Source organism: Halichoeres trimaculatus, unplaced genomic scaffold (genome assembly GCF_033239565.1).
Source record: "Halichoeres trimaculatus isolate MK-OKI-2021-1 unplaced genomic scaffold, fHalTri1.1 fHalTri1_scaffold_24, whole genome shotgun sequence".
Lineage (NCBI taxonomy): Eukaryota > Metazoa > Chordata > Actinopteri > Labriformes > Labridae > Halichoeres > Halichoeres trimaculatus.
The window spans coordinates 7,612,400-7,635,496 of record NW_027437202.1 but is presented as its reverse complement, the minus strand read 5'-3'; the positions used below and the strand labels follow the sequence as shown (position 1 = coordinate 7,635,496).

The 23,097-nt window shown below is 45.0% G+C and overlaps 5 protein-coding genes across 10 annotated transcripts; 4 read left to right on the top strand and 1 right to left on the bottom strand.

Annotated features, from left to right (window-relative positions):
• The first annotated feature begins 547 nt into the window (after positions 1-547).
• Positions 548-6,740, top strand: abcb6a (ATP binding cassette subfamily B member 6 (LAN blood group) a). The gene is made up of 20 exons (XM_074664884.1): positions 548-850; positions 1,406-1,923; positions 2,638-2,778; positions 2,855-3,044; positions 3,121-3,213; positions 3,288-3,480; positions 3,554-3,675; positions 3,751-3,860; positions 3,938-4,003; positions 4,099-4,224; positions 4,316-4,392; positions 4,472-4,535; positions 4,608-4,693; positions 4,784-4,841; positions 4,923-5,027; positions 5,113-5,287; positions 5,393-5,505; positions 5,603-5,697; positions 5,780-5,848; positions 5,918-6,740. The coding sequence occupies exons 2-20, from the start codon at positions 1,408-1,410 to the stop codon at positions 6,072-6,074; spliced, it is 2,556 nt and encodes an 851-aa protein (XP_074520985.1). The 5' UTR covers positions 548-850; positions 1,406-1,407; the 3' UTR covers positions 6,075-6,740.
• Positions 6,741-7,116: 376 nt separating this feature from the next.
• Positions 7,117-10,687, top strand: cnppd1 (cyclin Pas1/PHO80 domain containing 1). Its single transcript, XM_074664200.1, has 8 exons — positions 7,117-7,326; positions 8,035-8,137; positions 8,227-8,308; positions 8,399-8,519; positions 8,610-8,738; positions 8,825-8,886; positions 9,025-9,142; positions 9,220-10,687. The coding sequence occupies exons 1-8, from the start codon at positions 7,264-7,266 to the stop codon at positions 9,811-9,813; spliced, it is 1,272 nt and encodes a 423-aa protein (XP_074520301.1). The 5' UTR covers positions 7,117-7,263; the 3' UTR covers positions 9,814-10,687.
• A 547-nt stretch (positions 10,688-11,234) lies between these two features.
• prkag3a (protein kinase, AMP-activated, gamma 3a non-catalytic subunit) lies at positions 11,235-13,826 on the top strand. Of its 6 annotated transcripts, none has more exons than XM_074664537.1 (14): positions 11,235-11,377; positions 11,457-11,496; positions 11,589-11,689; positions 11,766-11,847; positions 11,961-12,019; positions 12,098-12,143; positions 12,241-12,295; positions 12,372-12,498; positions 12,580-12,745; positions 12,822-12,859; positions 12,943-13,089; positions 13,168-13,359; positions 13,458-13,485; positions 13,618-13,825. In XM_074664537.1, exons 1-12 carry the CDS (start codon positions 11,360-11,362, stop codon positions 13,282-13,284), a joined length of 996 nt encoding a protein of 331 aa, XP_074520638.1. In that variant the 5' UTR covers positions 11,235-11,359; the 3' UTR covers positions 13,285-13,359; positions 13,458-13,485; positions 13,618-13,825. The 6 variants fall into 6 exon arrangements, with proteins under 6 accessions (XP_074520638.1, XP_074520637.1, XP_074520633.1 ...); XM_074664536.1 differs by having other exon boundaries at positions 12,098-12,158; XM_074664532.1 differs by having other exon boundaries at positions 12,372-12,745; positions 13,618-13,826.
• Positions 13,827-14,537: 711 nt separating this feature from the next.
• retreg2 (reticulophagy regulator family member 2) lies at positions 14,538-20,665 on the top strand. The gene is made up of 9 exons (XM_074664847.1): positions 14,538-14,877; positions 15,566-15,669; positions 16,297-16,327; positions 16,620-16,749; positions 16,920-17,004; positions 17,245-17,382; positions 17,462-17,550; positions 17,900-18,035; positions 18,115-20,665. Exons 1-9 carry the CDS (start codon positions 14,624-14,626, stop codon positions 18,897-18,899), a joined length of 1,752 nt encoding a protein of 583 aa, XP_074520948.1. The 5' UTR covers positions 14,538-14,623; the 3' UTR covers positions 18,900-20,665.
• Positions 20,666-20,702: 37 nt separating this feature from the next.
• On the bottom strand, positions 20,703-22,957 carry mdh1b (malate dehydrogenase 1B, NAD (soluble)). The gene is made up of 10 exons (XM_074664756.1): positions 22,910-22,957; positions 22,695-22,807; positions 22,484-22,618; positions 22,264-22,403; positions 22,029-22,197; positions 21,624-21,942; positions 21,408-21,549; positions 21,072-21,247; positions 20,824-20,963; positions 20,703-20,754 (listed from the first exon to the last, which is right to left on the bottom strand). Exons 1-10 carry the CDS (start codon positions 22,929-22,931, stop codon positions 20,716-20,718), a joined length of 1,395 nt encoding a protein of 464 aa, XP_074520857.1. The 5' UTR covers positions 22,932-22,957; the 3' UTR covers positions 20,703-20,715.
• Between the last annotated feature and the right edge of the window lie 140 nt (positions 22,958-23,097).

Here is a 23,097-nt window from a genome sequence, read left to right as displayed (position 1 = left end):
TTCGTTAGTTAGAGCAGTAGTTTAATTAATAGCATACCTATGAGCAGGGTTTATTTTGTGAAGCTGCTAGGTCTGTGTCTACCTCTGTGGCTCATTATTATTATTTCTTGTCAGTGCTTGGGATTCTTAAAGACCACTGTTGAGGGTATAAGAAAAGTTGACCTCTCTGTGTGGTTTATGGTGTAACTTATCAATATATAATTCTATTTACACTGCATTTTTTAATTGATCATAGAGTTTTTTTTCCATGCTTTGTTGATCTAATTATTCCTGAGTATATACTGCTATCTGGTGGTCAAAATATATGCTGCAACCATCCCTCAAATAAGCTCCACATTTTTTAGGTTTTTGTCCACAGGGCTGAAAATGAGTTAAGAAAAATTTATTGCATTTTCACAGTAATCGACACATTTTTAACACTTTTTAAAGTGAGTTGTTAAGTGCAGGTGTTTTACATCTTGCAATGTGGAGAAGTGTAATGTCTTCTAATATCCACTGCACCTCCTGCTTCCTTCCACCGGAGGGCGCTGAGTCCCAGGCCATGCTGCTGAGCGCTGTTGTGTAAAGTGTCGATTGCCGAGTCATGGATTGTGGTTGCTTAACGTGCTGCGCAAGGACAACATTCATGGGCTGTATGAAGATTAGCAGCAGTTTACTGAAGCGATGACAGAAACTGTGCTCTGTCTGTCACATCCTCACCTTTGTTCAGAGTTATCACCTGTTCTTTTAGCCTGAGCTGCCTGTAGCTCTCCAGATTAGCTTTGAGCTAGGTGGAGTCGTTAGCTGCTGCGGAGTAACCTCTGTGGGTGACAAGTGGAGCGTCTGAGGGACACTACACCTGGGAATAAAGGTAAATAAACCACCGAGAGATTCTTTTTTATGTCTTTAACCTTTAAAATGCATTTTGGTATTTTTCTGTTGAATTCCTCAGTTTGTTTTCCCTTCACCTCTTCAAGGTAACATAACACGGAGCAGTTAAAACTTTATTAATTGCTCATAATAGTGAAAATTTGTTTTTCCTCTTAATACACGTGTCAGTCATGTTTCTTAACCGGGTTTAATGGTTTTTATTTTCCAATCAGCAGCTTTTAATATGTTTCAGTGAACCATGACTCAGCATCAAATGCCATTCAAGTTCACAGCCTTAATGCATCAGATTGTGTGAGGGTTAGATTTATTACAAGTTATGACATAAATATTTTTACTGAAACAAAAAAAAAAAGTATAAAGGATCCTGCACTTGCAACTTGCACCAACATGTTTGGACTAATTTTAGTAAAAGCTGCTTTCAGGAGGATTTGCTGATTGCACAAAGAAGTGAGTTTCTTTGTTTGGTCTGAAACTTTTGGAGCTGTTCTCTGTCTTTAAAAGTGAAATAAATGACAGAGCATGTCTTTCTCTGCAGCCATGGTTTTTATCCAGAGCTTCTGTGAGGTCAACGCCTCCATCTCCCACACCTGGGTGGATGAAGGCATCTCCCCCTGCTTCTACTTCACCCTGGTCCCGTCCATCCTCCTCACCATCGCCTTCTTCCTCGGCACCGTGCACTGCATCTTCTACCAGAAATATGGGACAGCAATGGAGCCCAAATTCATCCCCCGCTCCCGACTCTACGGCCTCCAGCAGGCCCTCTCCGTCCTGCTCCTGCTCCAGTTTCTGGGCGGGATGGTGTGGCGGGCTGGGAGCGGAGGGGAGCTTCCAGGTTATGTGGTTCTGTACGGCTGCTTCTCAGCGCTGGGCTGGGCCTGGGCTATCGCTCTGCTGAGGACGGAGAGACTCAGGGTCCTGGTGATGGACCGGACCAGGGGCCACAGCACGGCTCTGCTGCTGTTCTGGGCCGTGGCGTTTGCAGCTGAGAACCTGGCCTTCGTGTCCTGGTACAGTCCTCACTGGTGGTGGGGTTTGGAGGACGCTCAGCAGCAGGTGAGGAAATCATTAGACCAATCTCATTCCTGTTTAAGCCCTCTCAGTCAGAACAAAGCGCTTTTTCTCTGTGAATTCCTGCAGGTTTTTAAAAGATTTACACTAATTTATTCCACATTTCCCTTCAATGACACAGTAATTCCTTCACTATTTCATTGTAACACAATAACATGCTCATTTCTCACTGATCTGCATTAGTTCAGCTCATGGTGTTTGCTGAATGTGATCATATTTCGCCACAAACTGAAATTATTCCCCTAAATCTGACTGCAGAGCTTGACTTCAGTTTTTCTGACCCACTTTAAGACGCGTCTGTTATCTCTAGACGTCGTTTGGGCGGGATGACGATCCCTCAGCTCCTCTCTCCTCACTATCACTCTCTCTTCTGTTAATGTTTCACTGTGTTAATTATGTTTAAATAGGCCACACTTGTTTATTTATTACAGGTGTGTGTGTTCAGTCACGGTTGAAGCACCGAACACACCCAGCGTTCAAAAGACTCACACCACTTCAGCTTCCTTTTTTTTGCTGAGTCATTCTTTCATGACTTTCAGATCCTTAAAGCAAACCACACATAGCTCCGCCCACTCTGAGTCAGCAGTCGTAGCTGTCAGCATGACTTGAAGTTTGGAGGTTTTACAGGAAAACTCTGAACTTGATCCATCCTCAAACTGCTGTGTCATCCTGATGTGTCCCCGCTCTGTGACCCCTCAGGTGCAGTTTTCTCTGTGGCTGCTGCGTTACCTCTGCACCGGGCTCCTCTTCTTCCTCGGGCTGAAGGCTCCGGGTTTGCCTCGGCGGCCGTACATGCTCCTGATAAACGAGGATGAGCGGGATGTGGAGAACAGCGCTCAGGTCAGAAACTGTTTCAGCGAGTTTTGCTCCCAGAATCACATGATTGTTTACAGTTTCCTGTTTGTCCTCCTCTCAGAGTCTTCTTGGCAGAGCGGATGAGAACCAGTCCACGTGGCAGGGCTTCAGGAAGAAAGTCCGCCTGCTGGTTCCTTACATGTGGCCCCGTAAGAACATCCTCCTCCAGGTGCTGGTCCTCTTCTGTCTGTGTCTGCTCGGCGTCGAGAGAGCCATCAACGTCTTCGTGCCCATTTACTACAAAAACATCGGTGAGTGGCTCAGACGACCTCCTCTGTCCTCAGGCTGAAGCTCCGCCCTCTTTGACCTCTCTTTGTCTCCTCTCAGTGAACGAACTGACTGACGGCAGCAGCTGGCCCGCTCTGGCCACCACGGTGTGTATTTACGTCCTGCTCAAGTTCTTCCAGGGCGGCGGAGCAGGTGAGAGCAGCACGTTCACGTTCACTGACGTCTAGAGAAGCTGCATCTTAAACCATCGCCCTCTCTTTTCCCAGGATCCTCTGGGTTTGTCAGCAACATGCGCTCCTTCCTGTGGATCAGGGTGCAGCAGTTCACCAACCGCGTGGTTCAGGTGCGTCTCTTCGCCCACCTGCACTCGCTTTCCCTGCGCTGGCACCTCGGCCGTAAGACGGGCGACGTGCTGCGGAGCATCGACCGAGGAACCTCGTCCATCAACAGCCTGCTGAGGTGAGACCCGGCTTTGAGAAGCTCAGAGCGTTTCCTGAACACTCTGACTCCTCAATCCTTCATTTCCCTACAGCTACATCGTGTTCAGCATCTTCCCAACCATCGCAGACATCGTCATCTCCATCATCTACTTCATCACCTACTTCAACGCCTGGTTCGGCCTCATCATCTTCGTCTGCATGACGCTCTACCTCAGTGAGTGCTGGGAGCATTTAACAATAAAATCAACACTTATCTTAAAGATTTCTCATGACGCTGATCTTCCCGCAGCTCTGACGATCATCATCACTGAGTGGAGAACGAAGTACAGGCGAGACATGAACCAGCAGGACAACAACGCCAAATCCAAAGCGGTGGATTCTCTGCTGAACTTTGAGACGGTGAGTGATTTGTTTCTTTTGATTTTGAAGATTCTGCTCTGAGAACCTTCACTTTCTCGCTTTGTGTCTGTCAACAGGTGAAATACTACAACGCAGAGAGTTATGAAGTGAGCCGCTTCGAGGACGCCATCCTCAAATATCAGGTGAGTCAAAACGACTGACGTGCATCGCAGCGAAGACAAACAAAGACGTGCTCATCATCCGGCTCATGATGTCTCTGTCCTCCTCCTGTGTTCAGGTGTCAGAGTGGAAGACCCAGGCGTCCCTGGCCTTCCTGAACCAAACACAGAACCTGATCATCGGATCAGGTCTGCTGGCCGGCTCGCTCCTCTGCGCCTACTTCGTGACGGAGGGAAAGTTCCAGGTTCATTTTTTCTCTATTCTCCACAAAACCTCACCTCAAACTGATCCTAGATGTCCTAAAATGAGAGGTTAACCTTTTCTTTTTTTCTCAGGTTGGAGATTTTGTCCTCTTTGGGACCTACATCATCCAGCTCTACACGCCTCTCAACTGGTTTGGCACGTACTACAGGTCAGGAGAGGAAGAGCAAAGATCAAATGCGTCTGAATCGACTCTAAGATGTTAAAAAACTGTTTTTTCTTCCTCACAGAATGATCCAGAACTCCTTCATCGACATGGAGAGCATGTTCAAACTCTTCGAGGAGGAAGAAGAGGTCTTTGAAATCCTAAAGATGAGTTTTTACGCCCATGCTGCTCAGACTGTGACGCTCTTTTTACCGTTGCAGGTGAAGGACGTCGTCAACGCAGGAAACTTCCTCTACAAGCTGGGAAAAGTGGAGTTTGAGAACGTCTACTTCAGCTACACAAACGGGTCAGCTGGTTCCAGATTTGAAGCCTGAGTTTAAAGAAGAAAATGTGTTGTTTTACCAGACTCAGCTAAAAGTTTGTGTCTCTTTTGCAGAAAGGAGATCCTCAAGGATGTTTCCTTCACCGTGCTTCCTGGACAGACAGTCGCCTTGGTGAGTCTCAGACTCGTACAGGAACCTCTGACTGTGATCGGCTAAAACTTTACACCCTAACTTTCCTGTTGATCTCTGAAGGTTGGTCCGTCAGGCTCCGGGAAGAGCACCATCGTTCGTCTCCTCTTCCGTTTCTACGACGTCCAGGGAGGCTGCATCAGCATCGACGGACAGGATATATCAAAAGTAAAAGTTTGGAGCAAGATTTATTCAGTTTGAGGACGTCCAGTTGATAAAAGCACATTTTGATGTGTTGTTATTCGTCTTTCAGGTGAAGCAGACGTCCCTGCGAGCTCACATCGGCGTAGTGCCTCAGGATACCGTTCTCTTCAACGACACCATCCGGGAAAACATCCGCTACGGCCGCATCTCTGCCAACGACCAGGAAGTGGAGGAGGCTGCGTTAGCCGCGGATATCCACGACAAAATCATGACTTTCCCAGAAGGTGGCGCAGACATGAACCCTGCAGTTTGATGGTTGTTTTTCGTAATAAATAAAATCTAGGATCTGAGTTTTCAAACGTTTTCAAACTTGTGTTTGTGTTTTGCAGGGTATGACACACAAGTGGGGGAAAGAGGGTTGAAGCTGAGCGGAGGAGAGAAGCAACGCGTGGCCATCGCGAGGACCATCCTCAAAGCCCCTCAGATCGTTCTGCTGGACGAGGTGACACAGACGACTAAACTTTATCTTGTTTTTTTATTTTCTTGTTGCTTGTCTTATGAAGTTGTTTGCAGTTGTGACGTGTGGTGTGTTTGTGCAGGCTACGTCTGCGCTGGACACACAGACAGAGCGCAACATCCAGGCGTCGCTCACTAAAGTCTGTGCAAACCGCACCACAGTGGTAGTCGCTCACAGGTAAAACACGCACAAACATGATGTTTATCCTTCAACAGAACTCCATCTTTTAGCGTTTGCATCTTTGTCTCTTCACTCACAGGTTGTCCACCATCATCGGAGCAGACCAGATCCTGGTCATCAGCGACGGTCGCATTGCAGAGCGAGGAAGGTGAGCATCCCTGGCTTCATCCTTTACTTGTCACTGAGCTCTTAATGACTCTGCGTCTCCATCGTGCAGACACGAGGAGCTGCTCCTGAAGGGAGGCCTGTACGCAGACATGTGGCTGAAGCAGCAGCAGGCGCAGGACTCCGACTCCTCTGACACCGAAACCAAGGACCGCAAGTCTGAGAAACTGCAGCCGCCGTCCACATCGTCAGACCACCGCGGCCACTGAGTGTAAACTCTAAAAAGTCTGTGGATCATCTTAAAAACTCAGAAAGAAGACAGGGTTATTTATTTTTTAACATTTATTAAGTGCAATGGGTGAGTCCAAGAGATGCCTTCGTCTGGGCCAGGTTTTATGATTTTTAAAAAGCACTTCTGCTGAATCAACTTCATGCTTGAAACTTGTAAATTTAAATTATTTAAAGATGCTTAAGGGAGAGTTAAAGAGCTAAAGGTAAAGGAAAATAACTCTAATCACAGCCTGAATGCTGTTGTGTGACTCTACATGCTGTCTAGTTCAGGAAATTTACATTTTATAGTCATTTATGAGCTCTGCTGTATTTAAGAAATCCTATTTTTATGTACAAGTGTATTTACAATCACTAAGTTAAGGTAGGAAAGGTAATAAATACAGAATTTGTGACATTTAAAGCAGTTCTAGTCAGGATGTTTCTTATTTAAGTTTTACAATCTGTTTGTTTGCAGTAGTTTGAATGTATGTGCCATGAAAAGGTAGCCATCATCATCGTCAACATAATACTGATAAACAGAGCCATATAATCATGAATTAGCCATTGTTGATTTTGCATTTCTACCTCACTAAAATGTGAGTCATAATATTACATTTGTAAATATCCTGTTTTGTTGTGTTCTTATGAGAATAAAGGTTTTGTTTTTTATCTTTGCACATGTCTCAGTCTGTAAAATATTAGAGATTTATCTGAACTAAACTTGGCATGGAGTGATCTGTGTTGGTGATAAATTTATTGGGTCTTTATGGTTCGATTTTAATGCAAACAGGCTTATGCATGCTCATATTTTCTAGTTTTAATGCATAAAACACAACAACAACACTTAAGGGGATAACATGCAGCTGTGCTCATAAGTTTGCACCCCCTTGCATAAGTTGAAAACACTATCCTGACTCTGAAACAGCTCCATGAGTAAGATAAAAATAAAAGTATCATATAGCCAAAGAGCCAAAGGCAGTTTACTACTGTTGTGTAACAGTCGGCCCCTCCCCTCTCCTCTGCCCTGTGTGTGTGTGTGTGAACAGCTGGGAGCTCCAGTCCTCTGACTGCTCCCGGTCAGGGTGTGTTAGCCGAGCCGAGCTGAGCTAACGTGACAGGCGGGCGGGAGCCAGGCCAAACAGTCGTCTTCTCAACATTCAGCCGACCGATGTTTGATTTACAGTGAAAATGGATTTCGACGCGTTATTTAACGAAAGGACGTTTCAGTTCTCGGACTTTCAGGAGTTCACGGTACGTTTTTTTTCAGCTGTAGGTCAACAAAGTGCTAAAGCTAACGTTAGCCGCGTTAGCGCGAGGAGCAGACGGTGACGTCATTCGGCTAGCTGAACGTTGTGTTCCTTTCTGAATGTGCTGACAGAGGGGTTTAGCTAGCTGCTGAGCTAAGACAGACGTTTTCTCATTAAATAGCAAATAATTATATGTTTAAAAAATAAAATTAGATTTAAAACTATAATACAGAGCTGACTCCAGAGGTTCGTTGACGAGTGTTTGGCTGTTTTAATCTAATATAGCACTCCGTTCAGGGCCCGAGCAATAGCTAGGCTAACGTCAACCATCATGGTAGCAAATAAATGCGTAATACCTGCTGTACTAAGAATATCATATTAAGCATAATAAATTGTGGGAATGTAAACAAATAAACAAAAAAAATATTGTTATACATTTAATATCTGCCATTACAGACGTGTATTGGCGCACAGAGGCCAGATATGCTAGCATAACAAATCCCATGTGTTTGTTTACGATCACATAAATGTACTGCAGTGCATTTAATAAAATATTTAACTTAATAAACATCCATAAAAAAAAAAAAATCAAATTGTATTTTACTAAAATATTACAATCTTTATTATGAGATACCCTTTTATAATGTGTGTTTTGAGAAGAACTAGCTGCTTTAAAAGTTATCTCTTAAGGATTCTGTTGTTTTGTTTACAGTTTCTACCTGGACACCAGAAGTTGACTGAACGAGTGAGAAAGCGACTGTATTATGGCCTGGACAAAGATGTTTCTCTGGACGCCCTCTCCTGCCCTGTTACAGGTGAGTTACACTGATCCAGGTTAACTTGTTCACATGTCAACAGGTGTGACTCACTCCTCTGACTTGCTGTTCTCTTTGTGTCATTTCAGATATTGCTGTTGAAATCTTCCAGAAGTCTGCCCCTAGCCCCATCCGAAAGCTGCAGAAGAAGTATGCTGCTCACGTTTCAAGGTTTGTAACCATGATGTCTTCTTAAAGGATCTAAACCGAACACACCTGTCATTAATACATCCTAAACTAAATTCTTTTTTGCCCCCACAGAGAGGCTTGCATCTCCCCCTGTGCCATGATGCTTGCTCTAGTTTACATAGAAAGGCTCCGACACAGAAACCCTGAATACCTACAGAAGATCTCGTCCTCTGACCTCTTCCTGATCTCCATGGTATGTGAGCTGGGTTCAGAGGTGTCTCTAAATATGTCAGTGTTATTTTCTACCGCTCTCAAACACACCGTTGCCTCACTTTGTTAACAGATGGTTGCAAGCAAGTACCTCTACGATGAAGGCGAGGAGGAGGAGGTGTTCAACGATGAGTGGGGAGCAGCCGGGAAGCTGGATGTCAAAACCATCAACAACTTGGAGATGAACTTCCTGAATGCCATTGTAAGTATTTGTGTCTATATGTGTAAATACCTGCTTGTGTGTTTGCTTCAGTTGTTTGTTTAAACTTGTGTTTTGTATTTTTACAGGAGTGGAGCCTCTTCACGGAGCCAAATGACTTCTTTGATATTCTCAATCAGCTGGAAACCAGGTCAGTGGTTAGCATTTCTATCACTGCTTATCCTGTGCAGTGAAACATGAGTAGCGTTTGTGACAAACAGAAGCACGAACACAGACTTTGACCCAGTTTTGAAGTTAATCAGGTGAATTTCTGACTCTGTTTCCTCAGCATCGCAGAGCGACAGGGGATGAAACGCGGATGGTTCACCTACACCGACCTCTGTGTGCTTCTGGAGCAATCAGCATGGAGTCAATCTCTCGTGTTTATCTACCAGCACTTTACCAAGGTGAGCTGAGGAGGTTCTCTGATTCTCTGTGTCAAAGAAGAACAAGAAACCAACACCTGTGGTGTTTTTTTTCCCAGGTTTCCTTGATGCTCGGCCTCGTCTACCTGACCAGTGTAGCCGGTCTTATCGCCACCAGCGCCGTGCTTCATCAACTCAGCCTCTCCAGAAGCGGCGGCCATCCTCTGCTTCCACCTCCACTTGAGATCAGCACACCCCACATTCACGCCACCCTGAACTCAGACGCTGCTTCTGCGGTCAAACGCACGCCGTGCTGCGTTCTGGCTAACAAGAGTCTGAACCGGCCCACTGCGTTTCCTCCCAGCCAGGATCAGACAGATAGTCCCCCGTCTGCTTCCTCTCAGACGTCCATATTCTGTCTCTGGGGGTCTCTCCTCGCCTCGTTGGGTCACACACATCCTGACATGGAAGCTCCTCAAACCTGGTCGGCTGCGTCATTCCTCTGTTCCCTCCCTCCTCTTCAGTGTGGAAACTCCTCAACGCTCCTCACTCGTGATAACCATCAGCGTCACGCACCCTGGCTCTCCCACAGCCTTCTTGAACCAAGTCTGAACTCTCGTCTTGGAGTGTTTCCTCCTGTACAACTCGGACCGTGCCACCCTGAGTCCATGCTACCTGTCAACAAAGCCCAGGCTCTGCTCATGCCTGGGTAGAGATCAGCACACTCCTCCTGCAGACTCTGGAAGTTTAACCAGTATCACTTCTCTGACTCGTTAATGTCTTTAAGTTATGTCTGTGTTTACTTTTCCAGAGGTGGATTCACAGGGTGGACTGTCACTTTAAGTTAACTGCTCCAAAATACAGAAAACGCCATGGTGTTGGTTTAAAGCTGAGCAGTAAGATTAAAATAATCTGAAGATAGTTCTGAGATGTTTTTCCTGACTGTAACACGAGAGGGGAACTTTGAATGTTTTTTTTTCTGACAGGTTTTATTCATCTTTGTTGATCCTGCTTCATAGCACACCCGTCTGTTTCCAATCTTGTGTGTCGTTGTTTGAAAGTTCAGATTCCTCAGCGGGGGTGAAGAGGTTTTTAGATTTATCAGCCGTGTTTTCGAGAGGGGGATTCTTGAGTTGAAAGTTTTTACGTAAGTTGTTTTATTTTTAGAGAAGAAGGGATAAAGTGGTTTACTTTGCTAAAGTACGACACAGCACTTCCATTTGTAACACACGAGAAGCCTTTCACCTGACACTGGTCACACACATGCAGCAAGCACTGATTTCATACATCGGATCCTGTTTTTGTGGCTGTAAAAAAAGAAGAAACAGTCGACAGATCATCTCCATACCTCGGCGTAACATGTTCCTCACTTTCTGTTCAGACTCACATGATGTTTAATCTACTTTAAGGGTGATTGAGCCAAATTTCGTTCCTCGTGATGTGTTCATAAAGATGGGTTTGAAGTGAGACTTTTGGATGCTAAAAGCTAACAGCAGTGTTTCTGTTCATTTGCACACCTGGCTGCAGTTTTGTTGCTACAGGACATTTCACTCCGTTACAACTGCAGATCCTTTTTTTTTTTTTTTTTTAAAACACCAGGAGAAAAATGTGAAGATAGATTTTCCTTTTGTATCCGCAGCGACATTTGGTCCCAAAGACTTTTACTTTGTGATTTAAACCTTTTGACAAACGGCTTTGAGCATTTGATACATTTTGAAAGTCCTTTTAATTTTGTACATGGTGTAAAAAAAATTGTACAAATGTGTAGAGCTAATAAAGAAGCTTTTCTCTCAGATGTTTTGTTTGTTTCATTGACGGGTAAGCTGCTTGCTGACAATACGCTTTGTGTGTTTGACCTTTCATTGACCTTTGCTGTATACAGCTTTGGCATTTACGCTCTATAGGCTAGAGTTCATGCTGTTTTATTGGAGGACATTGAATCTCACATGTCGGGTTATTAAACCTTAGGAGAGAGTTTTTCCTCCAGCGTCAGAAGATGGAGAGATTTTAAATTTATGTCGTCATGAATGATAAAGAATGCGACACAGCCTGAGCAAAGAGATGTTTTTTTTTGCAGTCGTCCCTCCCCCTGGTGAGCCTGCGCCAGCTCCTTCCCCCTCCCCTCCCCTGGCTGACACATACCACTTGAAGAGTTCCTAATATAGACCCGACGGCTCCGTAGGAAAGGGTAACAAACAGAGCCGTCGCCTTGAATCTGCTGCTCCAACACGGACACTTTCATGGACACACCGCAGAATCATGGAGCCTCACACACCGGTGAGACATGCTTCAACATATTAACGACGTGTTCGTCGAGTGAAGACAGCCTGACAGGGATGTTTCTGTTGTGTTGCAGGTGTCATTCCCAGGAAAGAAGCAGGGAATACTGACGCAAGGTACTGTCTCTCACTTACATCTGAGCACACACTGCTTCATGTCCTCCTGTGCTGCCAGCCTGAGTGTGTGTGTGTGTGTTCATAAATCATAGATGCTGATGCCACCGTCTACATGAATTTCATGAAGAGCCACAGCTGCTACGACGCCATTCCAACCAGCTGTAAACTGGTCATATTTGATACCAAACTGCAAGTAAGAAAGCAGCTTTAAGAGGAACCCAGGAGGAGTGTGTTTTTGCGTGTAAACATGTGAATTATTCATCCTTCAGGTGAAAAAGGCTTTTTTTGCACTGGTGGCAAACGGCTTGAGGGCTGCGCCTCTATGGGACAGCAAGTTACAGAGGTTTGTGGGTAAGGAAATGAGACTTTAACATCCTGTTACTTATGATGATATCAGTTTGTTCACAGCGCACTAATGCATGAATCATGAGAATTTAATGCTGAGTCACTGCTTCCTCTCACAGGTATGCTGACCATCACAGATTTCATCAACATCCTCCACTGCTATTACAGATCCCCCATGGTGAGCATGACCACGCTTCATCAGAAAACAAAGCTCTTCTAGCTCTTCCTCTAACACTTCCTGTCTCGCTGTTTTCAGGTTCAGATGTACGAGCTGGAGAGCCACAAGATTGAAACATGGAGAGGTGACTCTTTTCAAAGTAAATAAACACTTCACAGCAGAAAAACCTCTGAAACATTTCTGTGAATGTCCAACGAGCTTCTTCTCTTCTTTCTGTCCAGACGTCTACTTACAGTCTTCGAATCACTTCCTTATTAGCATCTCCCCGACGGCGAGGTGAGTGCACGCAGACATCTCTGCTTTAATCTGTGAAACCATCTCTCAGGCGGTGAACCCTCTTCTTCCATTCCAGCCTCTTTGATGCCATCTATTTCTTATTAAAATATAAGATCCACCGGCTGCCCGTCATCGATCCAGAGTCTGGGAACGTCCTTCATATCCTGACCCACAAACGGATCCTCAAGTTCCTCCACATATTTGTAAGACAGCTCAAACTCTCACACATGTGGTTCTACTGTGATGCTGGTTTTTGTCTTAGGACCTTGTTTTGGTTTCACCAGGGGAAGAAAGTTCCCAGGCCGGCATTTGTTGGGAAGCAGATCCAGGAGCTGGGGATTGGAACGTTCAGGAACATCGCTACAGTTCAGCAGACAGCGACGCTTTACGACGCTCTTTCTATTTTTGTGGACAGGCGAGTCTCTGCGCTACCTGTGGTGGATGAACAAGGTATGCTCCTGTGTGATATAACAAAACAAAACCCCAAATTGCATCTCATGTTTCATCTGACTCTTCCCTCTCTCAGGCAAAGTGGTTTCACTCTACTCAAGATTTGACGTCATCGTAAGTCCTGCAGGAAAACAGAATTCAGTCACCTCTAAAGTTTGCTGAAACCTGCTCTGAAACTTGTGTTTTCTTCACGACAGAACCTCGCAGCCCAGAAAACTTACAACAACCTGGACATGACGATGCAAGAGGCCGTCAGAAGGCGCACATGTTTTACAGAGGGAGTTATAAAGTGCTACCCTGATGAAACCTTAGAAACCGTCATCAATCGGATTGTAGAAGCAGAGGTAGAAGTTTAATGTCAGTGAGTTTAGACTCATCTCATCCTCCAGAGCTCTCCTCCACTCATGCTTTCTTCCTTCCAGGTCCATCGGCTGGTCCTGGTGGACAGGGCTGATGTGGTCAAAGGCATCATCTCCCTCTCTGACCTTCTGCAGGCCATGGTCTTGACCCCAGCAGGTATTGACGCCCTTTTGTCCTAGCTCCAAGGGAGGCAGAGCGTTTACTCCTGTTTTACTCCTGTGTGTGCTTGAGCCCTGAGCGGTGTAACCAGCCAGGTAAATTTGTCTGGCAAAATGAATATCTTTAAATAACACCTCAGGTTTTATTTGTATGTAAGGTATTTTTAGAGTAATTGTACTTTTTACACACACAGGAAACCAGAGGTTTAAAAAAAACATGAGGTCTGTCACTTTTTTTGCAAGATTTTTTAAATTATTAACAGATCTCATTAATTTATCGCCATTCTGTGTGTTAGAGCTTTTTTTATTGACACAAACTAACATCTTTTGGTGACGATAACTGTTTTCTTTCAGAGATCAATGTGTGACAGAAATGACGGACAACAATAGGAGGAAGAATTCCCCAGCTGTGCTGCTGTTTACATCGTCTCCTGTGATATATGTGCTGTGCTCAACAATGGACAGCGAGCTGATGGCAGTACTGCCACTTTTGGCTTCATTTGATCAAATTGATCAATATTTGTTTACTGTATGTGTGTTTCTGTATTAAACATTTGTATCAAAGCCGGATGATGTGTGGTACTTTAAATGTTGATTTCTTACCAGAATGCAGTATAATGTGCTGAGTTTGGTTATGTAATAGATTTTTTTGACATTATAAAAATGAAAAGGTTCATGCTTTTGTGAAAACATACACAGTCTGGGTAGTTTCAGTAACATTTCATGTTAAAGCAGCATCCCATACTACAAGACCCAACGATTGGGATTTAAATCTCTTCCCTACAGTAAACAAGGAAACACGTGACTTTATTTTTTTCCTCAGCCGTGACGGGCCTTGTGATCCGTCCGCCCATCTGTGTCATTGTTTCATCAAGTTATGTAAAATGAGAGAAGAAACCGGAAGTACATATTCTCTGTATGATATTTGACCTGGAGAATTTATCCGGAAAGACTATCCCTTTAATTTATTTTATGAAATATAAAGTTCCCATTAAAAACAGAATAAATAACCCTCATTAAGGCCTTAAAAAGGACATCCTAAATTGTTTACACACGGAATATCTTTCGTTGAACACATCATAATATTTCAGTAAATAATAAATAGGTCATAGTTAAAATAAAAGTGGCTCAAAATATAAAATCATGAATGTTAATGAAAATTGGTTAATTTAAGAAAATTGAACTGTTTTGTACGATTTTTTATGTATTTATTTTTCGAAAACTAGACTAGTTTTGACGTTGACGTAAATTGTTTTGAAAGCCCCAACCGGAAGTTCCGTCCGTTGAAGCCCGTCGTGCTTCACCTCCTCCGTCCATATATCCCGTGATATCCAAAACAACACAACAAAGTGGGGGAAACATGGCGAGCGGAGAGGAGGCCAGAAGACGCCCCTCGGATCCCTCCTCTTCGGTCGGGCTGGAGTCTCTGTTCCCCGCTGGGTCCTCGGAGCAGGCCTGCGGGGACATGAACCCGGAGCTGGTCCGACTGCGGGAGCGTCTCCAGGGCTGGCTATCGCAGTATGAGCCGCTGCTGCTGTGGGTGCAGAGGCTGCTGGTGTGGGAGAGGCCGCTGTACAGCATCTCTGTCGCTCTGACACTCAACACCTTATTCTGGTAACGAACGATTCCACCTTAAATCGCCTTTTTGACATGTTAGCAACATTTAATGTAGCATCAGAAGCTAACTGGATAGCGTGCGCGAGGATACTGCGCGTGAATGTGAAGATAAGTTCGCTAATCCCACGTCTTTAGCCAGGAGCTAACGACGCCTGTCAGCAGTTCTAACTTAATTTTCTGCTTGGAAAACGTGACGCCTTGCACAAACACGGACAGGAAAACATTAGTGCTTTTGCAGAAATTACATCGAGAGTTATTTTGAGTTGTTGCATTTGTTATGTCACGTTTAATTTACATGTCATGCTGCTTAGTAGCCCAGGCCTTGTTAACCAGCTCTGTGACAGGCAGCTAGCAGAGGTGCTACATAGATGTTGTACTCATTTGTTTACAATATATAAAGGCAAGCAGATACTGATGAAATCACAATCTATATTATTAATTTGAAGAGAACAAAAGCTAGTTTTAATTTGCCAATGCATGCTATGAAATGTTGCTCCCAAATAGAGATTTTCAGACTGTCACATTACAGAATTATTCAGCTTTGTGTGTCAGTTTGTGAGCCTCCCATTTGTAAATAACATGATTATTATAATGAATCCTGCAGTGAATATGGGAAAGTGTTTGCCACTCTGTCTCTGAAAGAATCAGTCAAAATGTCACATCAACTTCCCCCATGTCTCCACAGGCTCCTGTCGTCCACCTCTCTGCGGCCCCTCTTCCTGCTGAGTGTCTCCCTCCTGGGGCTCATGCTACTGGAAAGATGGAAGCCCAAGTTGCCTATCATTACCAGTAAGCTCCGGCCTTTTTGTGTGATTTGAATGTGGTCCTCGGACTTTGTCACTCATTGCCCAAACAAGTGTTCGCTGTTGCCAGGGAATTAAAATCTTTATTTGTGGAACAGAGCCTGTGCTGGTTGGGGAAGCGGCTACAACTGTGTTAATGTTTACACTGAGTGGGCCTATCTGCTTCAGGGGAAATTCTGGTATTTTTAAACCAGGGTCTCATTCTCACACACTTTATGGTCTGAATGTTTGATACGTTTAAGTCTTTTTCAGACTCAGGTTAAGCCTCCAGACTCCTTTTACAAAAACAGTCATTTTCTCCTCCAGAAACCAGAAGGTGTTGGCACACTGCTGCCTGGACCGGTTAGTTTGCATGTGTTTCTGTGCTGCAGGATCCAAACTAACCGTTAAGTGACACATGTGTCAGAGGAGGCTACATACAAATTACAGTGTTGTCAAAGGAGTCTGGTGGTTTTGAGGGGAATGAAAGGAAGCTTTATCTTTTGTAAAAGTTGTGTAGGCTTGCTCTGTTTGTTGTAAACATGACGCTGTGTTTTTAGACTTATTTTAAATTTGTTTTTTAAACGTGTTTTGATTTTTCCTGCTCCTGATTATGTGTTTTTCTCCCCTGCAGTTCAACCAGCTGAGGCTCAGCCTGAACAAAGGTGCGTGTTTACATCACACACAGATTACTTCTATGATAGTTTACTCTTAGTGTCACGTCTTGAATCAAAACAGGATCATGGGATGTATTCTAACAGTCTGTTAATGAAACATCGCTCATGTTACAGCGTATCATCAGGAGTAATGTCAGGCTTCCAGGCGAGTTTACGTGTTATTACATGATCATGAAATCCTGCGCTGCGTCTTTGCAGATGATTTAAGTACAGCTTGAAGCGCTTTAAGTACAGATTGAAGTGTTCGTTTTGACACACGTGTGTTTCTTTCTGCGTGCAGGGAAACAATGAGTGAGGAGCAGCGTCTTCTCAGCGTCCCTGAGCTGAGTCACCACCTGGCTGAGAGCTACCTGACCTGGTGTCTGTACCTGCAGGAGATGCTGCAGTACAAGAGGCAGAATCACGGCAAGGTACGGCTGACCCTACACTAGAAATGGAGGGTCAGACAAAAGTCAACACGGAAAACAATATGTCTAAACAAAAAATAGAGATGCTGGGACAAAGTGAGCTGTCAGATCTCACACACCTGCACACACCACTCTTTCTCACTTCCTCGTTTGATATCTTGCTCTTTTCCCAGTTCTGTGTGATGATGTGCAGCGGCTGCTTTGTGCTCGCTGTGGTCGGACATTATGTACCAGGAATCATGATCTCCTACATCATAGGTGAGAGCCCTGAGCAGCTGCAGAGTGATGTGCATGTCATGACAAACAGGGTGTGTCAGAGCAGGTTAAAATAGCAGTCAGCAGTGTAATTATATTTGCTTGTGGTTTTCATTCTATGTTAATGTTTTTTCTCAACGTGAGGAAACCTGTTGGTGCACGTTCAAACGAAGCATTACATAAAAATTAACCCACTTTCTGCAGCGTTCTCTGAGCAGTAAAGTCGTATTTCTCCCTCCTCAGTGCTGAGTGTCCTGCTGTGGCCTCTGGTGGTGTACCATGAACTCATCCAGAGGATGTACACGGGTTTGGAGCCGATCCTGATGAAACTGGACTACAGCATGAAAGGAGACACCGAGCCCCGCAAACACGACAAGAGGAGTGAGTGATCACGTGACAGCTCTGAGGCCTGCGTTGTGTGATAGATCGCATTAAAAAACTACACTGTTTGATTTCACAGAGGTGAAGAAGGAGGTGGAGGAAGGAGACGAACCCAGGGCTGAAACGGAGAGTGAGAGCGAGGAGGAGCTGTCCTGTTTCGCCCCGACGGTACGGACGTAAACCAAACATTTTAGAGCTTTGTTCCCAGCTTCTGCACGCTCGATATGAAACAGGATCTGTTACATTCTGCAGGATGAAGGAAATATCCTGAAGAAATAAACTTCAAGAACTTCCACATTCCTCACAGATTACTGTAATACATTCCTGATTTAACGTCAGGTGTTCAGTCAGCGTGTCTGAATGTACACGCTGTGATTTAAGATGTTTGAGTGAACGACACTAAAGTGTACACAGCGTACAGTCTGAAGGATTTATTTATCCTGAGCACACACTGTGACGAGCTCGTTATGATTTGGGTGAAAGAGAAATGTCATGAAATCCTGTTTTTCTTGTTCAGGTGGATGTGAAGACCACAGCGCTGGCGATGGCGATCACAGACTCAGAGCTGTCCGACGAAGAGGCGTCCATCTTGGAGAGCGGGGGGTTCTCAGTGTCCAGAGCGACCACTCCTCAACTCACCGACGTCTCTGAAGGTAAAGGATCTCTCACATCAGGACTTCAGTTTGTGACCAAACCAGATCTAACAGATCCTCTGTGTCCTCTCTGATCCAGATCTGGACCAGCAGAGTCTGCACAGCGACCCTGAGGAGTCGTACCTGCGCGACCTCCCTGAGTTCCCTTCAGTGGAGGAGTTCCCGTCCATGGAGCACAACCTGCTGCACTTCCCTCTGCGGGGCCCCGGTCAGGCCGACTCAGCCCAGGCTGGAGCGCCGTCAGAGTGGGAACCCCTGAGCCCCGCCAGCCTCCTCATCCAGCACCTCGCCTCGCCGCTCCACTTTGTGAACACACACTTCAACGGACACGGGCAACCACCGGGCGGCGGGGAGGGGACGTTGCCTGATCCGGGAGCTGGGAGGCGTAGGAGCGAGGAGGAGAAGGAGGCTGCGGTTACCCAGGATGCACAGCGGTCTTTAGAGGCTCTGAGTGAGGAGATCGTGAGCACGGCCATCTCCACTGTGGTGCAGAACACTTTGTCAGCTCTGCTGCGCTCCCCGGACACCAGCGAGGACCCCTCCCTCGCCGAGTTCCTCCCCACGGAGACACCACCCAGTGCTTTGGAGACCTCCACCCCGCCTGTAGACACCGCCGCTCACACTACTGTCACTACATTAGGGCCGCTGGAGGCTGAGGAGGACGTGGACGAGGCGGCAGGAGGTGGCGCCGGTGAGGAGGCTCCTGACGACACACTGGTTCCCACTGAGGACGAGGACTTTGAGCTTCTGGACCAAAGTGAACTGGAGCATTTGGATGAGGGGCTGGGCCTCGGCTCTGATAGACAGGCGGTGGGAGGAGCCTCAGCGACGCCTCCATCCAATCAGCATCAACCACAGTCATAGCTTCCCTGTGTCCTCCCCTGACCCCGCCTCGCTGTTTTTATTTCTCTGTTAGAGCGACGTTATATTCATGAATACTATAAACATTTATCAAAGAGATGGAGGTTAACACTGTTGGTTGGAGGTTGTGTGACGGATGGTTGAAGCGTGTGGCGCTCTGCTGTGACGTAACAAGAATCAGGACTCACCTAGCGACAGAAATCACCCAGAATGCAGTCAGAGAGTTTCTGTGATGTTACTCTGCCACCTCTGCAGACATCGTTATCGTCATGAGGAGCAGAGTTCAGTTTCATCTCAATAACGATGCCTTTGTTTCTCAGAGAGCTAAAGGGGCATTCTGGTCTTTTTTAGCCTGGGTTGTACACTCGCAAACTTCAAAATAAGTTCAAGAAGTTTCTCTCTGAGAATTCTCCCTGAGGCTCATCCACCTTGTTATGTTCATGAGCAGATGTTTATATAGATGGTGTTCTGAAGAGCTGAAATGTTGGATTATATAACTATTAATATATGTTATAAATTATTTAATTTAAAGATGAGTCAGTAAACTTTATATTTGAGCTGAAGGGGAGTTACCGAGCAGATCCCATCCAGTCAGTCACCCATAATGATCGTCTGATGATTGTTTTAATGGTGGATGTGCAGGTTTGATGTGTAGTTAGCAAACAGTAGTATTATCCTCTTTTTTCCTCCAGGGTTACAGTTCAGGACAGGAGCGTTGGTGGTCTTTCACGTGTTGCCTGAAAACTTGACATTGCTGGATGTCGACGCGTAGGTCGGTGATGTTGACGTGAGAAAACAAAGCTCCTGAATTTCTCCTTTTCGCTCAGATGAGTGAGTAGAGTTAAAGTGTCATTCATCCCAAAGCAAATCAAACTGAGCTGACAGCTTTGATCTGAGACGCACCATCCATCTGTAAATGTCCAGCCATCACCGGGGTCTGTGAGTTAACGACATAACCTCATCTGTGCCACGACAAGTCCATGCATGCTGCGCATCACGCATGAGATCAATATCTGAGGTCAGGTTTGGAGAGTTTTCCTCGGCTGATATCCTGCAGTAGTTTGTCCAAAGGTTCGTAACGAAAGACGTCTCCACTGTAAATCGGCCACTTTTGCTTTTTTAAACCACTCAGCATCCAGATCTCAGGGGTGGGTTGTACAAACTGAACATAGCATCGCAGAATATGCTTCCCCGACTTGTCGTAGTGCATCGTATTTGTACTAACCTTTCCTTTCTTTTCAGTCAGTCCCTCCTTGTGTATAGTGTAGAAATGCAAAAAAAAAAAAGAAAGATGTATATTCTGCATGTACAAACAGCACTCTGTTCAAGTTCTCCTTGTCGACTGACAAAGTTCTGCACAATTTGTGAGAAAACGTTTGAATGTTTCAGGTGAAAAAGCTCGTTACATTCAGTTTGTAATATTCACGTTCAGATGAGGGGAACAGGAGTTTGAGTGGTTAAACAGGCGATGACATCAGCTTCACAGACGGATATTAACAAACTAGTTTGTGTATGGTAGTCGTGTGATATATGCTTACAGATATTGCTTCTTGAACTATATAAAAAGGCACTTACTGAACTGTACAATTTTAAAAAAGGAATATATTTTCTAATTTCTCCTTTTTCCATAAAGTACTCAGTTTGATCTTTTACATCTACAAAAAAATAACAACGTCAGGATTAGTTTCACAGAGGGAGGAGATGAAGTGTCATGAAACTGGTGAATAAACCTGCAAGTCCACATGTGAAAGAAAGAGAATAAAAGAACAAACTGAAACAAACGTTTAACAGCTTCAAACTTTTATTTTAATCTGTGTTCTTAACTGCTGCAGCTTTTTTCAGCTCCACGCTCTTTTTCCTGAGAGGAGAAGGACTCAGTAAGTATCCAGTGTAATATATAAAAACACATTTTTTAAACTGAGCATACCTGCAGGAGCTCACACGCAAAACGCTGAAGTTTTTCCTTCAACTCGTCTCCAACAGTGACGTCAAACAACACGGACCATTTACTGTCAGAGAATGTTACTGGAACTGAGAGGACGACGCCTTCAGGGAGACTGTAGTAGCCTTCAGGTAGGCACAGAAAATCAAAGATTAACACTTCATCTCCATTGTTAAAGTTGCTGTAAGGAACTTTAAAGTGGAAAGTCCTGGCTCAAACCGAGCTGTCCTCACCCGGGCAGAGCACGCCCACAGAGAAGACTTCATCCGCCGCACAGCTGCCGATCCAGGCCTTCAGGACTGAGAGGATCCCGTTGGCGTCTGTCATGGCAGCTGCCCGGCAGGTTTTTGTAGCCACAGCTGCCCGTTGACGGCACACCAAGTCCTGCAAGTCTGTTTCCACCCATTTCCTGGAAGAAATAAGGAGATTACGTCTTTTTCTGACATATTCTGGGAAAGGATGTTTCTGATCAGAGTGAGATTAGTGTGCAATGGAGCCTGGAGTCACAGCAGCGTATGAGGGGGAGATTAGTTTAAAGTCTTGCAGAAATATTTTTGTCTGGAACAAACCGTTCATGGAGGATCTTCAGCACTGGTTGTGAGAAGAAAGCTGGCCCTCTGATCGCTCCTGTGTGGTTGTAAACTCTCGCCCTCTGCAGGTCAACATAAAAACTCCCGCTGATGTTCCCCCACACTATGACATCTGTTACATCTGAAGCACAAAAAGAGGAATTAGTTTTCCATCTTGCATAAAAAGCAGCTTTGAGAGGATCCAGCAGGCTCTACCTGCAGTCCTCACGTCCAGCTTCTTCGCAACGACCGCCCGAGCTTCGTTCTGCAGCTGAGCTGCCACACTGATGAAGCTGCTGCTGTCGATGGAGCGTGCGTTCTCCAGAAGAAGTGAGCATCTCAAGTTAGTGAAGGAGCCGCCGGACACAATCACCTTCACCTCCTTGTTGGCTCTCAGGTCAATCAGCTGTCCATACTGTGTGTACCTGTCTGACACCTCCTTTAACTTTGTCTCCTCCTCATTTTCTGCATCACCCAAAAGTAGAATGACGTCTGCTTCTTTAAATGCCTCTTCCAGATCTGTGTGAATTGTCACCTGAATAACAAAACATAACATACTCAAAAGTTTTATCCTCCATCTGAAATGGAAAGACTTAAAATATCTTACTAAATAATCTATACCTGGTGGAGCAGAGGGAGCGCCAGGTCTTCTGTCTCCATTCTCAGCCCCTGTAACTCCTCCTCGTCCCCCTCCAAGTCCAGTAAATGGAGGCTGACTGCAGAAACATGTGGGAACACCTCCGCAGAGAGCAGATTGGGGATCAAGAAGTGGCAGGTTGGGCTGAGAGCACTGAGGAGGTATGAGAAACACACTCAGCTAATGTAAACACCTTTGGATCCTTCCACACTGACCCACCTGGTGATCCATATGTGAAGAGGTTTGCTCGGACTGGCTCGATGCTGCTCCTCGATCAGGCTCATCTTGGTTTCATGATTCTCTGCTGCAACACTCAGCATCATATCTGTTGGCATGTCTGATGTGATGTTGTAGTAGCCCTGCACAAGCATTGATTGATTAAATAAAGTGGCTTTTTATGGATTAAGAAGGATTTTACATTGAAATTATATGTTTTTACCTGACAGTGCTCCAGGAAGTCACTGAAGCCCCCTAGGAGGATGCCTTTCCCTCCTTGGTGCACCAGTTCCCTCCAAACTAAAGGGGAACGGTTGTGTTTCCAGCTGTTTCTTTTGCAGGTGTCCTCCAGCCAGTCCTAAAACACACCCAAAAAATGAAGTAGCAAGACATTTTTATTTTTTTTTTTTATTTTTTTATAACAGAGATACTACCTTCCATTGATCTGGGAGGATGGAGATCTTGTGTACTCTGAAGTTTGGGAGACATCGCTGCAGCTTGTCAGCTAATAATTCCGCTTTGGCGTAATGTGGGCAGTCAGATTGACCTGAAACGTTAAAATTAAAACCTTAAAAAAGTCATGTCACACTTAAAAAGCATTTTTGTGCTTAAAAAATGTTTTTAATAAGCCTCTGAAGTTAAATTCTACCTGCGAGGACGAACTTAGCCATCACTTCCGTTTGTCGGTTGTTGCTAGGAAACAAACGGTGTTGCGCTCAAATGAGTCCGTGGAGAGTTTATCGAAACAGGGCCCGGATTAAAAAACACAATAGCGAGAATTATCTGATTTAGTCTAAAAAATATCAGTATATATTATATAAAAGTGTTTCAAAGCAT

What these genes read in the sequence shown, in the direction of transcription:
- cnppd1 (XM_074664200.1), top strand. Translation starts at nt 7,264, where the DNA reads ATGGATTTCGACGCGTTATTTAACGAAAGGACGTTTCAGTTCTCGGAC. An exon ending in TGAACTTCCTGAATGCCATT is followed by an intron (nt 8,739 to 8,824) that starts GTAAGTATTTGT and finishes GTATTTTTACAG; the next exon opens with GAGTGGAGCCTCTTCACGGA. An exon ending in TCTACCAGCACTTTACCAAG is followed by an intron (nt 9,143 to 9,219) that starts GTGAGCTGAGGA and finishes TTTTTTTCCCAG; the next exon opens with GTTTCCTTGATGCTCGGCCT.
- retreg2 (XM_074664847.1), top strand. Translation starts at nt 14,624, where the DNA reads ATGGCGAGCGGAGAGGAGGCCAGAAGACGCCCCTCGGATCCCTCCTCT. An exon ending in ACACTCAACACCTTATTCTG is followed by an intron (nt 14,878 to 15,565) that starts GTAACGAACGAT and finishes ATGTCTCCACAG; the next exon opens with GCTCCTGTCGTCCACCTCTC. An exon ending in GAGGCTCAGCCTGAACAAAG is followed by an intron (nt 16,328 to 16,619) that starts GTGCGTGTTTAC and finishes TTCTGCGTGCAG; the next exon opens with GGAAACAATGAGTGAGGAGC.
- abcb6a (XM_074664884.1), top strand. Translation starts at nt 1,408, where the DNA reads ATGGTTTTTATCCAGAGCTTCTGTGAGGTCAACGCCTCCATCTCCCAC. An exon ending in ACGGACAGGATATATCAAAA is followed by an intron (nt 5,028 to 5,112) that starts GTAAAAGTTTGG and finishes TTCGTCTTTCAG; the next exon opens with GTGAAGCAGACGTCCCTGCG. An exon ending in ACAGTGGTAGTCGCTCACAG is followed by an intron (nt 5,698 to 5,779) that starts GTAAAACACGCA and finishes CTTCACTCACAG; the next exon opens with GTTGTCCACCATCATCGGAG.
- prkag3a (XM_074664534.1), top strand. An exon ending in CAAGTTACAGAGGTTTGTGG is followed by an intron (nt 11,848 to 11,960) that starts GTAAGGAAATGA and finishes TTCCTCTCACAG; the next exon opens with GTATGCTGACCATCACAGAT. An exon ending in ACTCAAGATTTGACGTCATC is followed by an intron (nt 12,860 to 12,942) that starts GTAAGTCCTGCA and finishes TCTTCACGACAG; the next exon opens with AACCTCGCAGCCCAGAAAAC.
- mdh1b (XM_074664756.1), bottom strand. Translation starts at nt 22,931, where the DNA reads ATGGCTAAGTTCGTCCTCGCAG. An exon ending in GGCTAAGTTCGTCCTCGCAG is followed by an intron (nt 22,808 to 22,909) that starts GTAGAATTTAAC and finishes TTAACGTTTCAG; the next exon opens with GTCAATCTGACTGCCCACAT. An exon ending in CGCTCCCTCTGCTCCACCAG is followed by an intron (nt 21,943 to 22,028) that starts GTATAGATTATT and finishes TTTGTTATTCAG; the next exon opens with GTGACAATTCACACAGATCT.